Source organism: Garra rufa, chromosome 12 (genome assembly GCF_049309525.1).
Source record: "Garra rufa chromosome 12, GarRuf1.0, whole genome shotgun sequence".
In the NCBI taxonomy this organism is placed as follows: domain Eukaryota; kingdom Metazoa; phylum Chordata; class Actinopteri; order Cypriniformes; family Cyprinidae; genus Garra; species Garra rufa.
Genome location: NC_133372.1, coordinates 5,141,165 through 5,162,381, shown reverse-complemented (window position 1 = coordinate 5,162,381; position 21,217 = coordinate 5,141,165). Strand labels below are relative to the sequence as shown.

General features: G+C 33.4%; 1 protein-coding gene across 2 annotated transcripts; it reads right to left on the bottom strand.

The window, feature by feature from the left end:
• Window positions 1-14,756: 14,756 nt before the first annotated feature.
• On the bottom strand, window positions 14,757-20,426 carry LOC141347369 (diencephalon/mesencephalon homeobox protein 1-B). Of its 2 annotated transcripts, none has more exons than XM_073852374.1 (4): window positions 20,267-20,426; window positions 19,999-20,186; window positions 18,543-18,915; window positions 14,757-15,617 (listed from the first exon to the last, which is right to left on the bottom strand). In XM_073852374.1, exons 1-4 carry the CDS (start codon window positions 20,424-20,426, stop codon window positions 15,205-15,207), a joined length of 1,134 nt encoding a protein of 377 aa, XP_073708475.1. In that variant the 3' UTR covers window positions 14,757-15,204. The 2 variants fall into 2 exon arrangements, with proteins under 2 accessions (XP_073708475.1, XP_073708476.1); XM_073852375.1 differs by having other exon boundaries at window positions 19,999-20,177; window positions 20,273-20,426.
• Between the last annotated feature and the right edge of the window lie 791 nt (window positions 20,427-21,217).

Genomic DNA, 21,217 nt, shown 5'->3' with positions numbered 1-21,217 from the left:
AGTTTATATACACCTTGCAGAATCTGCTAAATGTTAGCTATTTTACCAAAATAAGATTATGCACAATACATGTTATTTTTATTTAGTACTGACCTGAATAAGATATTTGACATAAAAACAATTACATATAGTCCACAAGAGAAAATAATAGTTGAATTTATAAAAATGACCCTGTTCAAAAGTTTACATCCCCTTGATTCTTAATATTGTGTTGTTACCTGAATGATCCACAGCTGTGTTTTTTTGTTTAGTGATAGTTGTTCACGAGTTTCTTCTTTGTCCTGAACAGTTAAACTGCCAGCTGTTCTTTAGAAAAATCCTTCAGCTCCCACAAATTCTTTGGTTTTTCAGCATTTTTGTTTATTTGAACCCTTTCCAACAATAACTATGATTTGAGATCCATCTTTTCATACTGAGGACAATTGAGGGACTCATATGCAACTATTACAGAAGATTCAAACGCTCACTGATGCATTAAAAGAAAACATGATGCATTAAGATATTTGATATTTGAATATCAGGGCAAATTTAACTTATTTTGTCTTCTGGGAAACATGCAAGCGTCTTCTGTAGCTTCTCAAGGGCAGTACTAAATGAAAAAATAGGATGTGTGAGACATCTTCAAGCTCTACTTGTGAAATAATAGCAGAAGGTGCTTTTTGGTTGGGTTTGAAACAACTAAAAGAATCCAAGGCACCTGACACACTCTGAGGAAGGCTGAAGACCGAAATGCATCAGTGTGCAAAGTTTTAGGCAGTTTTAATGCTTATATTGAGATGTCCAGAATAGCCTTTTAACTCTTTTGGACCAGAAAAAGTGCCTTTTTGTAATAGAAAAAAAAATGCAAAATAAGAAAAATCTACACATCTTCATTCTGTTCAAAAATTTTCACCGCCCTTAATGCATCTTTTTTCCTTCTAATTCATCAGGGAGTGTATGAACTTTCTGTAATAGTTGCATATCCCTCAGTGTGAAAAGATGGATCTCAAAATCATACAGTCATTATTGAAAAATGTTCAAATACACAAAAATGCTGAAAAACCAAAGAATTTGTGGGACCTGAAGGATTTTTCTGAAGAACAGCAGACAGTTTAACTGTTCAGGACAAACAAGGGACTCATAAACAACTATCACTAAAGAAAAAAACACAGCTGTGGATCATTCAGGTAACAACACAGTATTAAGAATCAAGTGTATGTAAACTTTTGAACAGGGTCATTTTTATGAATTCAACTCTTATTTTTGGACTAAATGTAAAGGTCTTCTATGTGAAATATCTTACTCAGGTCAGTACTAAATAAAAAATGACATGCATTTCATATGATCCCTCTTATTTTGGTAAAATAATTAACATTTTGCAGATTCTGCAAGGTGTATGTAAACCTTTGACCTCAACTGTGTGTGATAGAGATTTTTTTAAAGGGACGGTTCACCCAAAAATGTTCCATTGCCACTGACTTCCATAGTAATTTTGCATATGGAAGTCAATTGGGACCATCAACTGGTTCCGCAGAAGAAAAAACTCATTCAGATTTGGAACAACATGGTGAGTAAATGATGAAAGAATTTGGGTTTACTATCCCTTTAAGGTAATATAGTTATTAATGTGATTGGGTTACTAGAAAGTGTTGCCAGGTGATTTTGATCAGGACTTAAAATCATGGTGGCAAATGTTTCTGAAGAAAAATGTATTTTTGAGATTACAAGCAGTGGATAAACCTGTATGCACAAATGTTTCATGAAGTACAGACACCTGACTGGAAGTTGAAAAGTATGTCTGGCCCGTCACATACAGCCGGATTAGGGGATAACGATGATTGTGAAGATTTCTGCGATTCAACAGTCCAGTGATTCAGGTTTTGGCGGCTTTTGGGTTCTTATTGCACAAACGGGAAGCATCGCCTCTGGACAGGATTCTCTTTTCTCCTGCGCCGTTCTGCTTCTTTTCTTCTTTTCTCATGTTTTTGCTCTACGTCACAGCACCCCTCACCACGCCTCTGCTACGTTTGAGTTTTCCTTTCTTTCCCTCGGCGGTGAGCTCGCCCTGAGGCCCTTATAGCCAAATTGGTTTACATTGGGGAGATAAATGCTCTGCAAATGCGCTTAAACACATACAGTAAAAATGCAGACAGTGCGTATCGGGATTACCGACCAAGTCAGAAGGCGGAAAGAGAGCCGCTGCTCGCCGAGTCTGTCTCATCCACTTTCAGGAAGAGCAGAGGAGGATTTAGCATATCCTTGCCTGTCAGTAATTCCTGGAATTATATAACGCCGCGCCAACAATAAAAGTCCGGAGGTATTGTGAAAGTATTGTTTTGCAGGGCTGGCAGAGCGAGTCGTCGGGCGGGTCAGATGGAAGGGTAAAACTACGCCGCTTTGCAGAGTTTTGACTCAGAATCCTGTCGAGGGGAATTATAGAGAATCTGCTTTAAACCTCTGAAGTGAGGAATGAAGTTCTGCTGAGCGGCTTCTTCTGTTGTCTTAGCGCTGAGAGCGCTGGAGGAGTTTGATGTTTCATGTCACTCCTATAAAAATGTCTTGCAAAGTGGTTGCTTTCAGTTTTTTGCTGCTTGCTGCTCAGGTATTTTCTCTTTTTCTGTCACATTGGGTGCCTAATAATAGCTGTTTTATTTACATGAAGCGGGTCCCCTCTTGGAGGCAAACATGTTGAGGTCACATAACCAGCTGAATACGACTCATTTTACAGTGGTGTGAAAAAGTGTTCCTGATTTTTTTATTTTTTTCCATGTTTGTCACACTTTAATGTTTCAGATCATCAAACAAATTTAAATATTAATGAAAGATAACACAAGTAAACACAGCATGCTGTTTTTAAATGAAGGGGGTTGTTTTGAAGAGGAAAAAAATCCAAACCCACATGGCCCTGTGTGAAAAAGTGTTAAAACATAACTGTGGTTTATCACACCTGAGTTCAGTTTCTCTCGCCACACCCAAGCTTGATTACTGCCACACCTGTTCGCAATCAAGAAATCACTTAAATAGGACCTGCCTGACAAAGTGAAGTAGACCAAAATATCCTCAAAAGCTATCATGTTGAGATCCAAAGAAATTCAGGAACAAATGAGAAAGAAAGTAATTGAGATCTATCAGTCTGGAAAAGGTAATAAAGCCATTTCTAAAGCTTTGGGACTCCAGTGAACCACAGTGAGAGCCATTATCCACAAATGGCGAAAACATGGAACAGTGGTGAACTTTCCCAGGAGTGGCCAGCCGACCAAAATTACCCCAAGAAGGCATCGACGACTCATCCAAGGGGTCACAAAAGAGCCCATAACAACATCTAAAGAACTGCAGGCCTCTCTTGCCTCAGTTAAGGTCAGTGTTCATGACTCCACCATAAGAAAGAGACTGGGCAAAAATGGCCTGCATAGCAGAGTTCCAAGACGAAAACCGCTGCTGAGCAAAAAGAACATAAAGTCTCGTCTCAGTTTTGCCAGAACACATCTTGATGATCCCCAAGACTTTTGGGAAAATACTCTGTGACCTGACTAGACAAAAGATGAACTTTTAGGAAGGTGTGTGTCCCATTACATCTGGCCAACAGTAAAATATGCTGGTGGTAGTGTGATGGTCTGGGGCTGTTTTGCTGCTTCTGGACCTGGAAGACTTGCTGTGATAAATGGAACCATGCATTCTGCTGTCTACCAAAAAATCCTGAAGGACAACGTCCGGCCATCTGTTCGTGACCTCAAGCGGAAGTGAACTTGGGTTCTGCAGCAGGACAATGATCTAAAACACACCAGCAAATCTACCTCTGAATGGCTGAAGAAAAACAAAATGAAGACTTTGGAGTGGCCTAGTCAATGTCCTGACGTGAATCCTATTGAGATGCTGTGGCATGACCTTAAAAAGGCGGTTCATGGTCGAAAACCCTCCAATATGGCTGAATTACAACAATTCTGCCAAGATGAGTGGGACAAAATTCCTGCACAGCGCTGTAAAGACTCATTGCAAGTTATCGCAAACGCTTAATTGCAGTTGTTGCTGCTAAGGGTGGCCCAACCAGTTAAGTTTAGGGGGCAAACACTTTTTCACACAGGGCCATGTAGGTTTGGATTTTGTTTTCCCTTCATAATAAAAAATACTTCATTCAAAAACTGCATGTTGTGTTTGCTTGTGTTATATTTGATTAATATTTAAATTTGTTTGATGATCTGAAACATTAAAGTGTGACAAACATTCAAAAAAATAAAAAATCAGGAAGGGGGCCAACACTTTTTCCCACCACTGTATCTGAGGCCCGTGTTATTGGACAATTTTGCATAGAATGAGGGTCCGTTCACACAGATGTGTCTTTGCGTCTAAACGTGTGAGATGCAGTGCGCAGGAATACACTCTCTTAAAAATATTTTTAATATATTCTCTTAAAAATAAAGGTGCTTCACAATGCCGTGGAAGAACCCTTTTTGTCTAAATGGTTCCATTAAAATTAAATTGAATGGCTAATGAAATGATCAGTCATTTTCTTAAATTAATATTTACACACAGTATAAAGTTAGAGTATGTCAAAACTCCCATCTCATTTTCTCCTCCAACTTCAAAATCGCCCTAAATTGCTGTTTTACATTTTTTTTTTGTAAAGGGCTTTTGATTTTCTTTGCTTGTTCACTTTGTAAACACTGGGTCGGTACTTCTGCAGCGATGTAGGATGATTTTGAAGTTGGAGGAGAAAATGGCATGAAAGTTTTAACCTAACTGTATTGAACCGAATACACAGAGTACACATGTGCATCACAGAGCTAGACAAGATGAAAATTTAAGGAAAAAAAATATAAAAATTGTAATTTTTTTGAAAATAACAGATTGTTTCGCTAGATAAGACCCTTGCTTCTCATTTGAGATCATGTAGATCTCTTTTAAGCTGCATTTAAACTGCATTTTTAACCTTCAATCCGTTGAGCACCATTGAAGTCCACTATATCCTGGAATGTTTTCCTCAAAAAACTACATTTTTTGCAACTGAAGAAGGAAAGACATAAACATCCTGGATGACATGTGGGTGAGTAAATTATCAGGGAATTTTTATTTTAGAAGTGGAGTCCTTTAAGACACACGGACACACTTTTTATTCACGCGCATACTCCTAAATACTCCTAAATCTTTAGTCGCAAGTACAATGGAAATGCCGGTACTGTCGAGCCCTGCTTCCTCCACTCGCAAGCATATATGTGACCCTGGACCACAAAACCAGTCTTAAGTCGCTGGGGTATATTTGTAGCAATAGCCAAAAATACATTGCATGGGTCAAAATTTTTGATTTTTCTTTTATGCCAAAAATCATTAAGAAATTAAGTAAAGTTCATGTTCCATGAAGATTTTTTGTAAAATTCCTACTGTAAACATATCAAAATGTAATTTTTGATTTGTAATATGCATTGTTAAGAACCTAATTTGGACAACTTTAAAGGTGATTTTCTCAGTCTTTGTCACAGGGAGTCAGACTGAGACGTGCGGATCCATTTGCAGCATTTATTGAGAATGGTCAAACGGCAAGAGTAAACACCAGAAAACAGGAACAACGTAGGTAATCCGGGAAACAGTTCAATAGACAGGCAATGGTCGCAATGGCAGGTAGCAGGAATCGTCAACGGGGTACAAAGTCCAGAGTCATACACAGAGAATCCAACACAGAGATAAATGCTTAGAATTACGACCATGGGAACAATAAGACTTCGCAAGGTGGCTGTGTGTGTGAGTGGCTTAAATGCAGTCAGAGTGATGAGGTGCAGCTGTGAGAACTAATCAGAGCAGTGAGAAACAAGGGCCAGGTGAATGCAGTGATTAGTGCAGTGGCTTATGGGGAATGAAGTCCATGAAGTGTGGTGCAAGAGTTTATGATGACAGGGAAGACCAGATACGTGACAGTCTTTTTGATTTTTTTGCACCCTCAGATTTCTGATTTCAAATAGATGTATCTCAGCCAAATATTGTCCTATCCTAACAAACCATATATCAATAGAAAGCTTATTTATTGAACTTTCATATGATGTATAAATCTCAGTTTTGACAAATTTAACCTTATGACTGGTTTTGTGGTCCAGGGTCACATATGTGACCCTGGACCACAAAACCAGTCAGAACAATGCCTATAAAATAAGCTTTCCATTGATGTACGGACTATTTGAAAATCTGGAATCTGAGGGTGCATAAAAATCTAAATATTGAGAAAAGCACCTTTAGAGTTGTCCAAATGAAGTTCTTAGCAATGCATATTACTAATCAAAAATTAAGTTTTGATATATTTACGGTAGGAAATTTACAAACTATCTTCATGGAACATGATCTTTACTTAATATCCTAATAATTTTTGGCATAAAAGAAATCTATAATTTTGACCTGTTTGTCTATTATACCCGTGCTACTTAAGGTTTTGTGGTCCAGGGTCACATATAGTAAAACTCCCTTGGACTTTTGTTATGTTAGATGAATACATTTAATACAAGACCGCCCACATTGTTATATAAATAGCGCCTGTTCGGTGCTCAGAATCTCAGTTTGTCCTTTCACTCTGAGGCAATGAGGATATTGCTCATACTATTATTACTAAACACCAGAAGAACCAACAATAAAAGTAAAAAAAATCTTAAGTGAGTTTAGTGCCTACAGCTCTGCAGATTAATCATTTTGCAACTAGCAACATTTAAACCAAGTGTAGTCATGATGTGAGCGATTTAAACTTTTTTTATTGGCTTTGCACCCATTGAGACTGAGTTTAAACATAAACTTTACAAATAGTTTTCTATAAATGCTTGTTCATGCAAAGTCTCCCGAGTGTTAAAATCAGACGCACCCCTGTGATATTTCCTGACTTCTCTGCTTTATGCACACCCAGCAAGGTTAGAACAAAACTCATACCACGCCATTGAAATGGGCCTTTTTCACACTCCTTTATGGCTCCTCTAAAGGTCTTAGCCGTGCGGCAAAGGAGAGCTGTCACTGGGGAACCTGAGCCCATTGATGAACTGACAGCCACTGCCAGAATATGATCCTAATCCTGTTCCCAGCATTCTTTAACCCACTGCCATCGCAGTACCGCCACATATTCAAGCAGCTGTCAACTCACAAAATCCCTATAACAGAGCACAACCCTGATACACATCAAAGAGCTCAAGAGGACCTCAACAGCTTAACACACACAGATACACACACACACACACACACACACACGTAGGTACAGATGGGAAAAAAAAAGCACCCAACCCAAAAAACGGCACTCAGACATTTTTACACTCACTCAGATGTTGGTTGTAACTGTCAAAGAAGAAATTGAACATCTCATACTTGGCACCAAGTTCTTTTTATTGTGGTGTAATTACATTAATGCGCACTAAAGCAGCGGATCTCAACTGGTTTTGCTTCAGGACATGGATTTTATGTTGGAGATTTACACCATAACAAAATAAAATTGCACAACATTTTTTTTATATATGTGTACAGTTACTAAAATGGCACAGTCTGAATACAAAAATTGATGATTTAATGATATTTTTAATTTTTTTTTAAATTTGAATGTTTGCAATTTACTAAAATGGCATAGACCAAATAAAAACAGATTTTTTTAATTATTAAAAATTTTGACCTTTATTTATTTCATTGTTTTAAAATAATTTTTATTTAAATGTGTACAGTTATTAAAATGGTATAGACTGAATAAAAAATGACATTTTTATTTATTTAATTTTTCATTTTTATTTTTGCTTTTATTGAAATGTGTACAAGTAGTATATGTTTATTACGTTTTTTTTTATTTAAATGTGTGAAATTACTAAAATGGCATAGACTGAATAAGAACATTATTTAATAAATTTTATTGATGTTTTATTTAAGTCATTTTTTATTTTAAATTAAATGTGTATGAATACTAAAATGGCATAGACTGAATAAGAACATTGATGTTTTTAATTATTAAAGTTATTTTCTATTTTTTATTTTAAATTAAATGTGTATGAATACTAAAATGGCATAGACTGAATAAGAACATTGATGTTTTTAATTATTAAAGTTATTTTCTATTTTTTATTTTAAATTAAATGTGTATGAATACTAAAATGGCATAGACTGAATAAGAACATTGATGTTTTTAATTATTAAAGTTATTTTCTATTTTTTATTTTAAATTAAATGTGTATGAATACTAAAATGGTTTAGATGGAATTAGAAAATTGACCTTTATTTATTTAATATTTTACATTATTTTTATATAAATGTGTACAGTTACTAAAATGGTATAGACTGAATAACAAATGACATTTTTATTTAATTTAATTTTAATTTTAATTTTTGCTTCCTTTGAAATGTGTACAATTAAAATTGCATGTGTACAGTTACTTAAATGGTATAGACTGAATAACAAATGACATTTTTATTTAATTTAATTTTAATTTTAATTTTTGCTTCCTTTGAAATGTGTACAATTAAAATTGCATGTGTACAGTTACTTAAATGGCACAGCCTGAATACAAAAATTGATTATTTATTTATTTATTACTACTTTTATTTAAATGTGTGCAGTTACTAAAATGGTATAGACTGAATAAAAAATGTCATTTTTATTTTTATTAAAAAAATATATTTTTATTTATTTATTTATTTTTTGCTTTCATTGAAATTCGTACAATTAGTAAAATTGCATATGTGTGCAGTTACTAAAAAGGCACAGACTGAATAAAAAAATGGATTATTTGTTTTTACTATTTTTATTTAAATGTGTGCAATTACTAAATGGCATAGACTGAATAAGAACGTTAAAGTTTTTCATAATTTAATTAATTTTATTAATGTTTTAGTTAAGTAATTGTTTTATTTTTGTTTAAAATGAAATGTATGCAAATACTAAAATGGTTTAGATTAAATAAGAAAATTGACCTTTATTTAGTTTTCTTTAAATGTGTACAGTTACTAAAATGGTAGACTGAATAAAAAATGAAATTTTATTTATTAAATTTTTATTTTTGCATTTTTATTTATTTAATTGTTATTTTAGTAAAATTGCATATGTGTACAGTTACTAAAATGGCACAGACCGAATACAAAAATTGATTATTTATATTTATTTATTACTATTTTTACCTAAATGTTTGCAATTACTAAAGTGGCATAGACTGAATAAGAACATTGATGTTTTAATTATTTAATTAATTTTATTGATGTTTTAGCTATTTAAGTAATTTTTTTATTTTATATGAAATGTGTACAAATACTGAAATGATTAAGATGGAATAAGAAAATTGACCTTTATTTACTTAATTTTTAAAAAATTATTTTTATTTAATTGTACAGTTACTAAAATGGCACAGACTGAATACAAAAATTGATTATTTATATTTATTTATTACTATTTTTACCTAAATGTGAGCAATTACTAAAATGGCATATGCTGAATAAGAACATTGATGTTTTAAAATATTTAATTAATTGTATTGATGTTTTAATTATTTAAGTCATTTTTTATTTTAAATGAAATGTGCACAAATACTCAAATGGTTTAGATGAAATAAAAAAACTGACCTTTATTTATTTAATTTTTTAAAATTATTTTTATTTAAATGTGTACAGTTACTAAAATGGTATAGACTGAATAAAAAATTACATTTTTATTTATTTAATTTTATTGAAATGTGTACAATTAATAAAATTGCATATGTGTACAGTTACTAAAATGGCACAGGCCGAATACAAAAATTGATTATTTATATTTATTTATTACTATTTTTACGTAAATGTGTGCAATTACTAAAATGGCATAGACTGAATAAGAACATTGATGTTTTTAGTTATTTAATTAATTTGATGTTTTAATTATTTAAGTCATTTTTTTATTTTAAATGAAATGTGTACAAATACTGAAATGGTTGAGATGGAATAAGAAAATTTACCTTTATTTACTTAATTAAAAAAAAATTGTATTTAATTGTACAGTTACTAAAATGGTAAAGACTGAATAAAAAAAAGACATTTTTATTTATTTTATTAAAATGTGTACACAATAAATAAAATTGCATATGTATACAGTTATGGCACAGACTGAACACAAAAATTGATTGATTGATTTATTATTTATTAATAATAAATGTGTTATTCTTTTTTTTACTATTTTTATTTAAATGTGAGCAATTACTAAAGTGGCATAGACTGAATAAGAACATTGATGTTTTTAATTATTTAATTAATTTTATTGATGTTTTAATTATTTATAAGTAATTAGTTATTAATGTTTATGAATACTAACATGGTTTAGATGTTTTTTATTTTTTAATTTTTATTTTTTACTTTTGCTTTTTTATTGAAATGGGTACAATTATTAAAATCGCATACAATAAGATTTTTTTTTAAGTTTTTTAGTGTAAATATTTAATTGCACAAACCATGCATCCTTGTTGTGATAAAAAGTGAGATTTTTTAAGCAACTTTTTTACATTAGCATGTCCTTAATTTGGCTTCTACCAAGTGACGGATACATTTTTGAAGAATAAAAGGCGTGAGAGGCGTTATGATTATAGTTAATTGCATTTCATTGTTTGCATTTATCATAGTTTTCCCCCATGCTTTCTGTGACAAATCGCTTGAGAACCACAGCATTAGAGATGTTAACCATTATTATGCTTTTGATAAAGATCTTGTCTTTTCTCCTCCCTTTTCTTTCTGGAATGTGAATGAAATCCATCTTCTTAAATGCATTGCAGTGCCAGCACATAAAGTACAGGGCTGTTAACAGGTGTCTGAACATGACATGCCTTCTCACTCCATTCCTCTGTTCTTCCTCAACTTAATCCACTGCAATCCTGACCCGTGTTAATCTGCTTACTGCGGCAATTCTGCCTCAGAGCTGCCAAACCTCTGACAAGTGGGTGGCGACGGTCACGCCGAGGCTGATGTGGCTGATGGACTCATTTTCTGCCACTGTGTTTTAAGCTTTTCACTGGATCCGTTATCAAGATCAACATAGGTGTGAAGAAGAGAGAGAAAAAAAACAGACAAGAGGAAGAGAACATTTGCTATTTGCTATTTGCTAAATTTGCTATTTATTTGGTAATGCAGCACATATTAAAACAAATCTAATTTTTAGTGCTGGGCAACAATTAATCGCATCCAAAATAAAGGTTTTTGTCTACATAATATATGTGTGTGTACTGTGTATATTTATTATATAAATGAAAATACACACACATGCATGCATTTTTAAGAAAAATACCTTTGTTTATATATTAAATATGTTTAAAGTATGTAAATACATTCAAAATATATACTGTATGTGTGTGTCTTTAAGTAGCATTTGTAGCAATAGCCAAAAATGCGTTGTATGGGTCAAAATTATTGATTTTTCTTTAATGCCAAAAATCAATAGGATATTAATTAAAGATCATGTACCATGAAGATAATTTCTAAATTTCCTACCGTAAATATATTAAAACTTGATTTTTGATTAGTGTTATGCGTTGCTAAGAACTTCATTTGGACAACTTTAAAGGTGATTTTCTCAGTATTTTTTTATTTATTTATTTTATTTTATTTTTTTGCACCCTCAGATTCCTGATTTTCAAATAGTTGTATCTTGGCCAAATATTGTCATATCCTAACAAACTATACAACAATCAATACATCGGCTTTTAGATGATTTACAAATCTCAATGTAAAAAAAATACCCTAATGACTGGTTTTGTGGTTGAGGGTCACATATTATAGAAAAACGTTTATTTTGGATGCGATTAATCGTTGCACTACTAATTTTAGAAATTAAACATAAGAAATAAATGTAAAGCTTTACTAAAAATTTTATCCAAATGTAGTTTTTATTTCTTCAGAAATATTGCTAAAAATAATTTGAGCTTAGTGATTTGTTGTAACCTCTTGTTTTTCTGCTGACTATAAATTTCTAGTAGTATTCCTGTTGTACTTTTTCACTATTTTCTTAATAAATCTTGTATTTGATTTTCTGCATTTCCTATGGCTATTTAACTAATTTGTGTGTGAAGTTTTACTTCAGTTGCAATATTATATTATATTGTCTCTAAAAATGACAAAATTAAAAGATAATTTTTGTCGTTTTAAAAATTGTAAATTGCATGGTGTTTTTTATAATGTTTTAAATGTACATTGAAATGAATGTGATTCAGTGGCAGAAAATGTGTGTGCTTTAAATACTGTCTAATATCGATGGGATATGACCTCTTATATCACAATATGAGTAATTTTATTTCATTGTAACGTTGTATGTGACCCTGGACCACAAAACCAGTCATAAGGGTCATTTTTGGAGATTTATAGATAATCTGAAAGCTGAATAAATAAGCTTTACATTGATGTATGGTTTGTTAGGAAAATATTTGACAGAGATACAACTATTTAAAAAAGGTGCAACATTTTTTTTTATCTTAATATTGAGAAAGTTGCCTTTAAAATTGTCCAAATGAAGTTCTTAGCAATGCATATTACTAATCAAAAATTAAGTTTTGATATTTAGGAAATTTAAAAAATGTTCTAATGGAACTGGATCTTTACTTAATATCCTAATGATTTTTGGCATAAAAGAAAAATCTGTAATTTTGACCCATACAATGTATTGTTGGCTATTGCTACAAATATACCTGTGCTAGTTTTGTAGTGCAGGATATATATTTAAATAAGGTCTTTATGATATCAACATTATTGATACCACAGAAATGACCACAAAACCAAAAAAAAAAAAAACTGCTGTCACTTTAAGAGCTGCCCAGGTCCAATATACTTTTACACGTGTTTTCTTTCTCAGCTGTTTGCTTTCACTTAAGACTTAAATTGCTGTGTTTATGAGGATATTTAAAAGACAAGCATTTTCACACATACAAGTGTGTGTATTTAACCCTTCAAGGCCTATAAATTGACAAAAATAACTCTGTTTATAACATATGAACACCAAAATGAGTTCTCTTTCACTTCTGATTGCGTTTTAATGGCTTAAAATCACTTGCTTTTAACCCGCAATGCTTAAAATCGTGTGCAAGCGATGCCATAGAAGAACCATTTTTGGTTTCACAAAGAACCATTCAGTCAAAGGTTCGTTAAAGAACCATCGCTTTCGTACCTTTATGAAGAACCTTCTTTCGCCACAAAGAACCTTTTGTGAAACAGAAAGGTCCTTCAGATGTTAAAGATTCGTTATGGAACCATTTAAACAAAAAGTTTCTTCTATGGCATCGTGAAGCACCTTTATTTTTAAGAGTGTAGAAGAACTTTTTTTATTTAAATGGCTCCATAAAGAACGTTTAACATTTAAAGAACCTTTCTGTTTTACAAAAGGTTCTTTATATTATATTTTCTCTGAAAATGACAGAAATCTGAAAGATAATTTTGTCATTTAGTTTAAAAATGGTTAGAAAACGTAAGAAAATGCCTGATGTTTTAAGAGAACTATTTGAAAATCTGGAATCTGAGGGAGCAAAAATAAAAATCCAAATATTGAGAAAATCGCCTTCAAAGTTGTCCAAATGAAGTTCTCAACAATGATTACTAATCAAAAATTACGTTTTGATAAATTTACACATTAGGAACATGATCTTTGCCTAATATCCTAATGATTTTTGTCATAAAAGCAAAATCGATAATTTTGACCCATACAATGTGTTTTTGCTACAAATATACCCATGCTTCTTAAGACTGGTTTTGTGGTCCAGGGTCACATATAATGCTATATATATCAGTTATTTTTGCTTTAAATAAGGTCTTTATGAAATTTTTTATACCACAGAAATTACCACAAAAAAACGAATACTAGCCTAAATAAAAAGCTTACTTTAAAAGCTGCCCAGATCCAATATACTTTTACACGTGTTTTCTTTCTCAGCTGTTTGCTTTCACTTAAGACTTAAATTACTGTTTATGAGGATATTTAAAAGACAGGCTTTTTGACACATACAAGTGTGTGTATTTAACCGTTCAAGGCCTATAAATTGACAAAAATAACTTCGTTCATAACTCTATGAACACCAAAATTAGTTCTCTTTCACTTCTGATTGCGTTTTAACGACTTAAAATCACTTGCTTTTAACCCGCAATGCTTAAAATCATGTGCAAGTGATAAGAGACAATAGTCCCAAACAAATTTTGATTGGTTAATCAAGTCTACACCCTTAAAAATAAAGGTGCTTTAAAAGGTTCTTCACAGCGATGCCATAGAAGAACCATTTTTTGTTCCACAAAGAACCGGTCAGTCATTGGTTTGTTGAAGAACCATGTCTTTCTTACCTTTTTATAATCTGAAGAACCTTCTTTCGCCACAAAGAACCTTTTGTGAAACAAAAAGGTTCTTCAGATGTTAAAGGTTCTTTTATGGAACAATTTAAACAAAAGGTTCTTCTATGGCATTGTGAAGCACCTTTATTTTTAAGAGTGTGGAAGAACTTTTTTGTCTAAATGGTTCCATAAAAAACTTTAACATTTGAAGAACCTTTCTGTTTTACAAAAGTTCTTTGTGGTGAAAGAAGGCTCTTCTAATTATAAAAAGGTAAGAAAGAGATGGTTCTTTATAGAACCTTTGACTGAATGGTTCTTTGTGAAACCAGAAATGGTTCTTCTATGGCATCGTTATGAAGAAAGCAGCTTTATTTTTAAGAGTGTAGCGGTGTATCGCCAACCCCTTCTGTGAATTACACGTAGAACAGAAAAGGGGGAAACAGTTAAAAATATAAAATATAAACTTAATAACAGACAGAATCCACTAATTATTGTTACACATTCAGTTCATATACGTGGTTTATTCCCTTTCATAAATTATTCACATTTATTAAAACAATTCAGAGATATCCGATAGACTTTAAAGTGACAAAACACATGGCATGATGTCAGTCTTTCAGGAAAATCCTCCATTAACTTTACGTCCTTTTCTAACATCCACAGACAGTGAGGACATTTTCTCTTCAAATATACAAACATGAGGCTTCACTAACCTTCTACCACAGCTGTGGATCAGAATAAGCTTATTTACAGAAACAAATGAACTAATGTGCTCTTTTTTTACTTTTTTCAAAGTGCAAAGCCAGGGGTGTTTGAAAAAGTTTAAAACCTCTGCTGTTAAGCCGGACCATAACACTTAAAAGTCGTCCGAACTTCTCAACTCTGCCATGCTAGCTGTTGAATTCAGCACACTAATGTGATGTAGATCCTCAACACAAGACGTCGACAGCAGAAAACTTTTGCATAAATCAGTGGTCAGTTTGGTAGCGTGTCCAAGCCGAGTGATGCTGCATGCTGTTTGGCCCTCAGACGCAGGTTTTCAATGCTCGTGGTTTTGCTGTTGAGGGCCGGTAGACCACCGGAGCTCTGCAGGAGAGGGCTGCTCCACATCTGCTGGGCTTGAGACAGGGTCTGGTAGTAGGGCTGACACGGCAGGGATCCCAGCGGAGATGCCATGTTCACGTTCACGCCCAGGTAGGGTAAAGAGGACGGAGCGGTCACGTCGAAGGCGGGATAGTGCATGAGGTTGTTGGTGGCGGCCATGTGCTGGCGAAACTGTTCCTGCAGACGGAACAGACTGAGAGGAGATGAAGCGTAGGAATTGGTCTGAGCCACACCGCCGCTGACGCCACTGGAGGAGGGAAGAGATGGAGAACCGAGGGGCTCATCTGAGGAGAGAGAGGTGACGATGTTAACCCTAAAGAGCCTTTTGGTGACCGGGTGTTAAACAGTTTGTTGGTATGAAGAAAATTTTAATAATTTAAAACACCTTTTTTGCTACACTTTAAAAAATAAAGGTTCCAAATGTTTTTGCAGTGATGCCATAGAAGAACCATTTTTGGTTCCCCAAAGAACTTTTCAGTGAACAGTTCCTAAAATAACCATTTTGATGACATTTAAAAATCTAAAGTAACTTGAGAACCTTTTCTGTATTTGAAAGGTTCCATAGATGTTCAAGATTCTTCATAGAACCATTGATGCCAATGAAGAACCTTTATTTTTAAAAGTGTATGGAATAGAAAGGTTTCATAGATCTTAAAGGTTCTTTGTGAAATTTGACCCACACCCTAAAAATAAAGATGCTTTAAAGGGTTCTTCACAGTGATGCCATAGAAGAACCATTTTTGTTTCCCCAAAGAACCTTTCAGTGAACAGTTCCTAAAAGAACCATTTTGAAGAACAATTTAAAAATCGAAAGAATCTTTTTCGACTATAAAGATCCTTTTCTGCATTTGAAAGGTTCCATATGTTCAAGATTCTTCATAGAACCATTGATGCCAATGAAGAACCTTTATTTTTAAGAGTGTATGGAATAGAAAGGTTTCATAGATCTTAAAGGTTCTTTGTGAAATTTGACCCACACCCTAAAAATAAAGATGATTTAAAGGGTTCTTCACAGTGATGCCATAGAAGAACCATTTTTGGTTCCCCAAAGAACTTTTCAGTGAACAGTTCCTAAAAGAACCATTTTGATGACATTCAAAAATCTAAAGTAACTTGAGAACCTTTTCTGCATTTCAAAGGTTCCATAGATGTTCAAGATTCTTCATAGAACCATTAATGCCAATGAAGAACCTTTATTTTAAGAGTGTATGGAATAGAAAGGTTTCATAGATCTTAAAGGTTCTTTGTGAAATTTGACCCACACCCTAAAAATAAAGATGCTTTAAAAGGTTCTTCACAGTGATGCCATAGAAGAACCATTTTTGGTTCCCCAAAGAACTTTTCAGTGAACAGTTCCTAAAAGAACCATTTTGAAGAACATTTTAAAAATCGAAAGAATCTTTTTCGACTATAAAGATCCTTTTCTGCATTTGAAAGGTTCCATATGTTCAAGATTCTTCATAGAACCATTGATGCCAATGAAGAACCTTTATTTTTAAGAGTGTATGGAATAGAAAAGTTTCATAGATTTTAAAGGTTCTTTGTGAAATTTGACCCACACCCTAAAAATAAAGATGATTTAAAGGGTTCTTCACAGTGATGCCATAGAAGAACCATTTTTGGTTTCCCAAAGAACTTTTCAGTGAACAGTTCCTAAAAGAACCATTTTGATGACATTCAAAAATCTAAAGAAACTTGAGAACCTTTTCTGCATTTCAAAGGTTCCATAGATGTTCAAAATTCTTCATAGAACCATTGATGCCAATGAAGAACCTTTAGTTTTAAGAGTGTATGGAATAGAAAAGTTTCATAGATTTTAAAGGTTCTTTGTGAAATTTGACCCACACCCTAAAAATAAAGATGCTTTAAAGGGTTCTTCACAGTGATGCCATAGAAGAACCATTTTTGTTTCCCCAAAGAACCTTTCAGTGAACAGTTCCTAAAAGAACCATTTTGAAGAACATTTTAAAAATCGAAAGAATCTTTTTCGACTATAAAGATCCTTTTCTGCATTTGAAAGGTTCCATAGATGTTCAAGGTTCTTCATAGAACCATTGATTCCAATGAAGAACCTTTATTTTTAAGAGTGTATAGAATAGATGGGTTTCATGGATCTTAAAGGTTCTTTGTTAAATCACAGATGCCAATAACCTGCACTTCTTTATTTGACCCACACTCTTAAAAATAAAGGTGCTTTGAAAGGTTCTACACAGCAATGCCATAGAAGAGTGATGCCAAATGAGAACCATTTTTGGTTTCCCAAAGAACCTTTCAGTGAACAGTTCCTAAAAGAACCCTAATGAAGAACATTTAAAAATCTAAAGAAACTTAAGAACCTTTTCTGCATTTGAAAGGTTCCACAGATGTGCAAGGTTCTTCATAGAACCATTGATGCCAATGAAGAACCATTATTTTTAAGAGTGTATGGAATAGAAAGGTTTCATGGATCTTTTTGATGCACACTTTTAATAATAACGATGCTTTTAAAGGTTCTTCACAGCAATGCCATAGAAGAACCATTTTTGATTCCCCAAAGAACCTTTCAGTGAACAGTTTCTAAAAGAACCATTTTGAAGAACATTTAAAAAAATCTAAAGAAACCTTTTCAGCTACAAAGAACCTTTTCTGCATTTGAAAGGTTCCATGGATGTTCAAGGTTCTTCATAGAAGCATTGATGCCAATAAAGAACCTTTATTTTTCAGAGTGTATAGAAAGGTTTAATTTTTGTTTAAGGTTTACTTATTATGATTTAGTTATTTATTTCTGTTCTTATTTATAAAATATTTATAAAATATATTATTTATAATTCTGTTATTTACTCAAAAAATGATTTGAAAAAATTGTTCAAATTTTTTTATTTTTTATGTTTTTATTATGTTGAAGGTTTGCTGTTTTTATTTAATTAATTAATTAATTTGATTATTTATCTTTTTTTGCCTAATTATTTTGTCTTCAACTTGACCCACAACATAATGACTGTACCCACATTTTGTGGGTAAAAAAATGTGGGTAAATTAATTAAAGTCTGTTATCATTTACTGTTACGGTGCATTTCTGACATTTTTGCAGCTAGACCCTTCAGTTTTTCTTCTTTTGTGTTCCCCATAAGAAATGTTTGGTTTAACTATTTCCTTTAATTCCATTCATTCTTTAATCAATTTGAAAGTGTTTCCTTTTGAGCATTGTGAAGAAAAAATGCTATTCATACCTGATTTAGGGCTGATTGGTTTGCAAGAAGGTGAATTGTCATCTGTGGTCAGGGTTGGCCCCGCCTCTTTTGTTTCATCTTTGATGGACAGTGATTCATCCTCTCTGTCAGTCATGTCCTCAGCCCCTGACTCCGCCCCTGACTGTTCCGGTGAGGTGACATTCACCTCTTCACTCAACTCACAGGGAGGGGGGCATGTGGAGCCACACCCATCTGAGGGGGAGGGCGGGGCTTGTGCCTCAACAGGCGGAGCTTCTTCTTTGCCCTCTTCCTGAGAGCCCTCCATCCCAGCGTCCTTCAGCTGTTGAAGCTGTTCTTTCTGCAGGCTGCGCTGCTTCTTGCGGAATTTCGCACGACGGTTTTTAAACCACACCTGTTAGTGAAGACATTGGTGTTTGCGAAACATTAAAGACTGTCATGTCAGTCACAGAATTGGGGAAATGTTATGTTTCAATATGCAAATGAGGCATTGTCTACATAAGTAACTAAATATGACTAATTTGCATACACTTTCAAAAGTTTAGGATCAGTAAGATTTTTAAGAAGTTTCTTGTGCTCATCAATGCTGTGTTCATTTGACCAAAAATACGTAATGTAGAGTAATATTTTTACGATGTAAAATCTAATGTATTCCTGATCAAACCTGAATTTTAAGCATCATTACTCCAGTCTTCAGCATCACATGATCATTCAGAAATCATTCTAATATGCTGATTTATTATCAATGGAAACATTTGTGCTGCTTAATATTTTTTGAAACCTGTGATGTTTTCCTAGGATTCTTTGATAAATAAAAAGTAAAAAAGAACAGTATTTATTTAAAATTTGAATCTTTTCTAACAATATACACTACCATTCAAACATTTGGAATCAGTCAATTTTTATTCTTTCTTTTTTGGAAAGAAATTAATATTCAGCAAGGATTTGTTAAATTGATTAAAAGTAATAGCAAAGACTTATATTGTTAGGAAAGATTTACATTTTTAATAAATGCTGTACTTTTTAATTTTTTATTCATCAAAGATTCCTGAAAAAAAAGTATCACAGGTTTAAAAAAAATGGCAGCACATTTGTTGCCAACATAGATCATTATAATAAATCAGCATATTAGAATGATTTCTGAAGGATTGTGTGACACTGAAGCCTGGTTTAATGGTTAAAAGAGTAGTTTGAATGTTTTCTTTCTAAAAGCCTGAAAGAAGAAATGTGCTGTAAGCAAAATAGCCTAAAATCTGATAACTGACCAGTGCATAAAAATACGCTTTTGCCCGTAGTGTGTAAGGTTTACATTTTACAATATGTAACAATGTTCTAACAACCTACAACCTGCATAGCTGAGTTGTGCGTATGTTTTGGTTGCTTTAAGATTTCTATTTATTTCATTTATTGGCTCTTGCACTAATTATTGTAGTGAACTAACCCCATTGGCTGGTGTCCTCAGGTGTTGTGAACTCACCTGTACTCGAGCTTCAGGTAGGTTGGTGCACATGGCCAGACGTTCTCGCATGACCACATCAGGGTAGTGGGTTTTCTGGAAAGTTTTCTCCAGCGCTTCCAGCTGCTGAGCGGTGAAGGCTGTGCGGCTGCGGCGCTGCTTTCTGTGCTGAGAGCCGTAGCGCGCCTCCAAAATGATATCTGAAAATGCAGTCATTGAGAATGAAGACTTGTAGTAAGTTTCATAATCTATCTATCATAAATCATTATTTCAGGTGAGCGGATGCCACTCTTACCTGCCAGTCTCTCCGCTAAGGTGAGCGCGTGCACGGAGGGCCGGTAGTCGGGCGCGTGCTGCGCGTGCTGTGCGGCCTGTTGATGCAGGTTGTACATTGCGCTCAAAGAATTCATAGCGTGCAGAGAGTAGCCGTTCACTCCGTAGTGCTGCATCGCGTACCTCTAATAAAAAGACAATGCAGATAATTAGGTTAATTAAAAGGGTTGCAAAAGGGTGTTTTTGTTTTGCTTTTGTTTTTGGTTCCACAAAGAACCTTTCAGTGAACAGCTCCTAAAAGAACCATTTTGAAGAAGATTTTAAAAATCCAAACAATCTTTTTCGACTATAAAGAACATTTTCTGCGTTTAAAAGGGTCCATGGATGTCCAAGGTTCTTCGTAGAATAACTGATGCCAGTAAAGAACCTTTTTTTTTTTTAAATAGCCATTTTTTTTTCTTGGAGTGGTTCTTTTGAAGTTGCAGTGTTGCGTCTAAAAATATTTTCAGTGATGATCATATTATAAAGCATATTTAGCCCATATATTCATGATGAAGAGAACTGAATAATGTTATTCCATTAGCAGATTTTTTTTTTGTGCTAACCTAATGTTCAAATATGACACCTGCACTACATGCATTTCATGTTTTACTATTAACACAATACAACATTTATTTCACGCATACAGTATTTATTCGCGTAAATGAATAATTATTTCCCATGCATATGCTGTCTTTGACAGAATGCGCATTGCAATAAAATTGAAGACCCCTACAACAAAAAAGTTGTGTATCAGTCGTAAACAATACACTGAAAATGATTAATTGTGGTTGCAATCAAATTATTTTAGCTACATTTAAATAAACAAATGTTGTTGACTAACTTTCAACATTTTTTACTTAAATGCAGCTAAAATAAATTGACTTTCAACCATAATCAATCTTTCAACCTTAGAACCTTAGAAAAA

What these genes read in the sequence shown, in the direction of transcription:
- LOC141347369 (XM_073852374.1), bottom strand. Translation starts at nt 20,426, where the DNA reads ATGCAGCACTACGGAGTGAACGGCTACTCTCTGCACGCTATGAATTCT. An exon ending in GGAGAGACTGGCAGGTAAGA is followed by an intron (nt 20,187 to 20,266) that starts GTGGCATCCGCT and finishes TCTCAATGACTG; the next exon opens with CATTTTCAGATATCATTTTG. An exon ending in ACCAATCAGCCCTAAATCAG is followed by an intron (nt 15,618 to 18,542) that starts GTATGAATAGCA and finishes CTCTCTCCTCAG; the next exon opens with ATGAGCCCCTCGGTTCTCCA.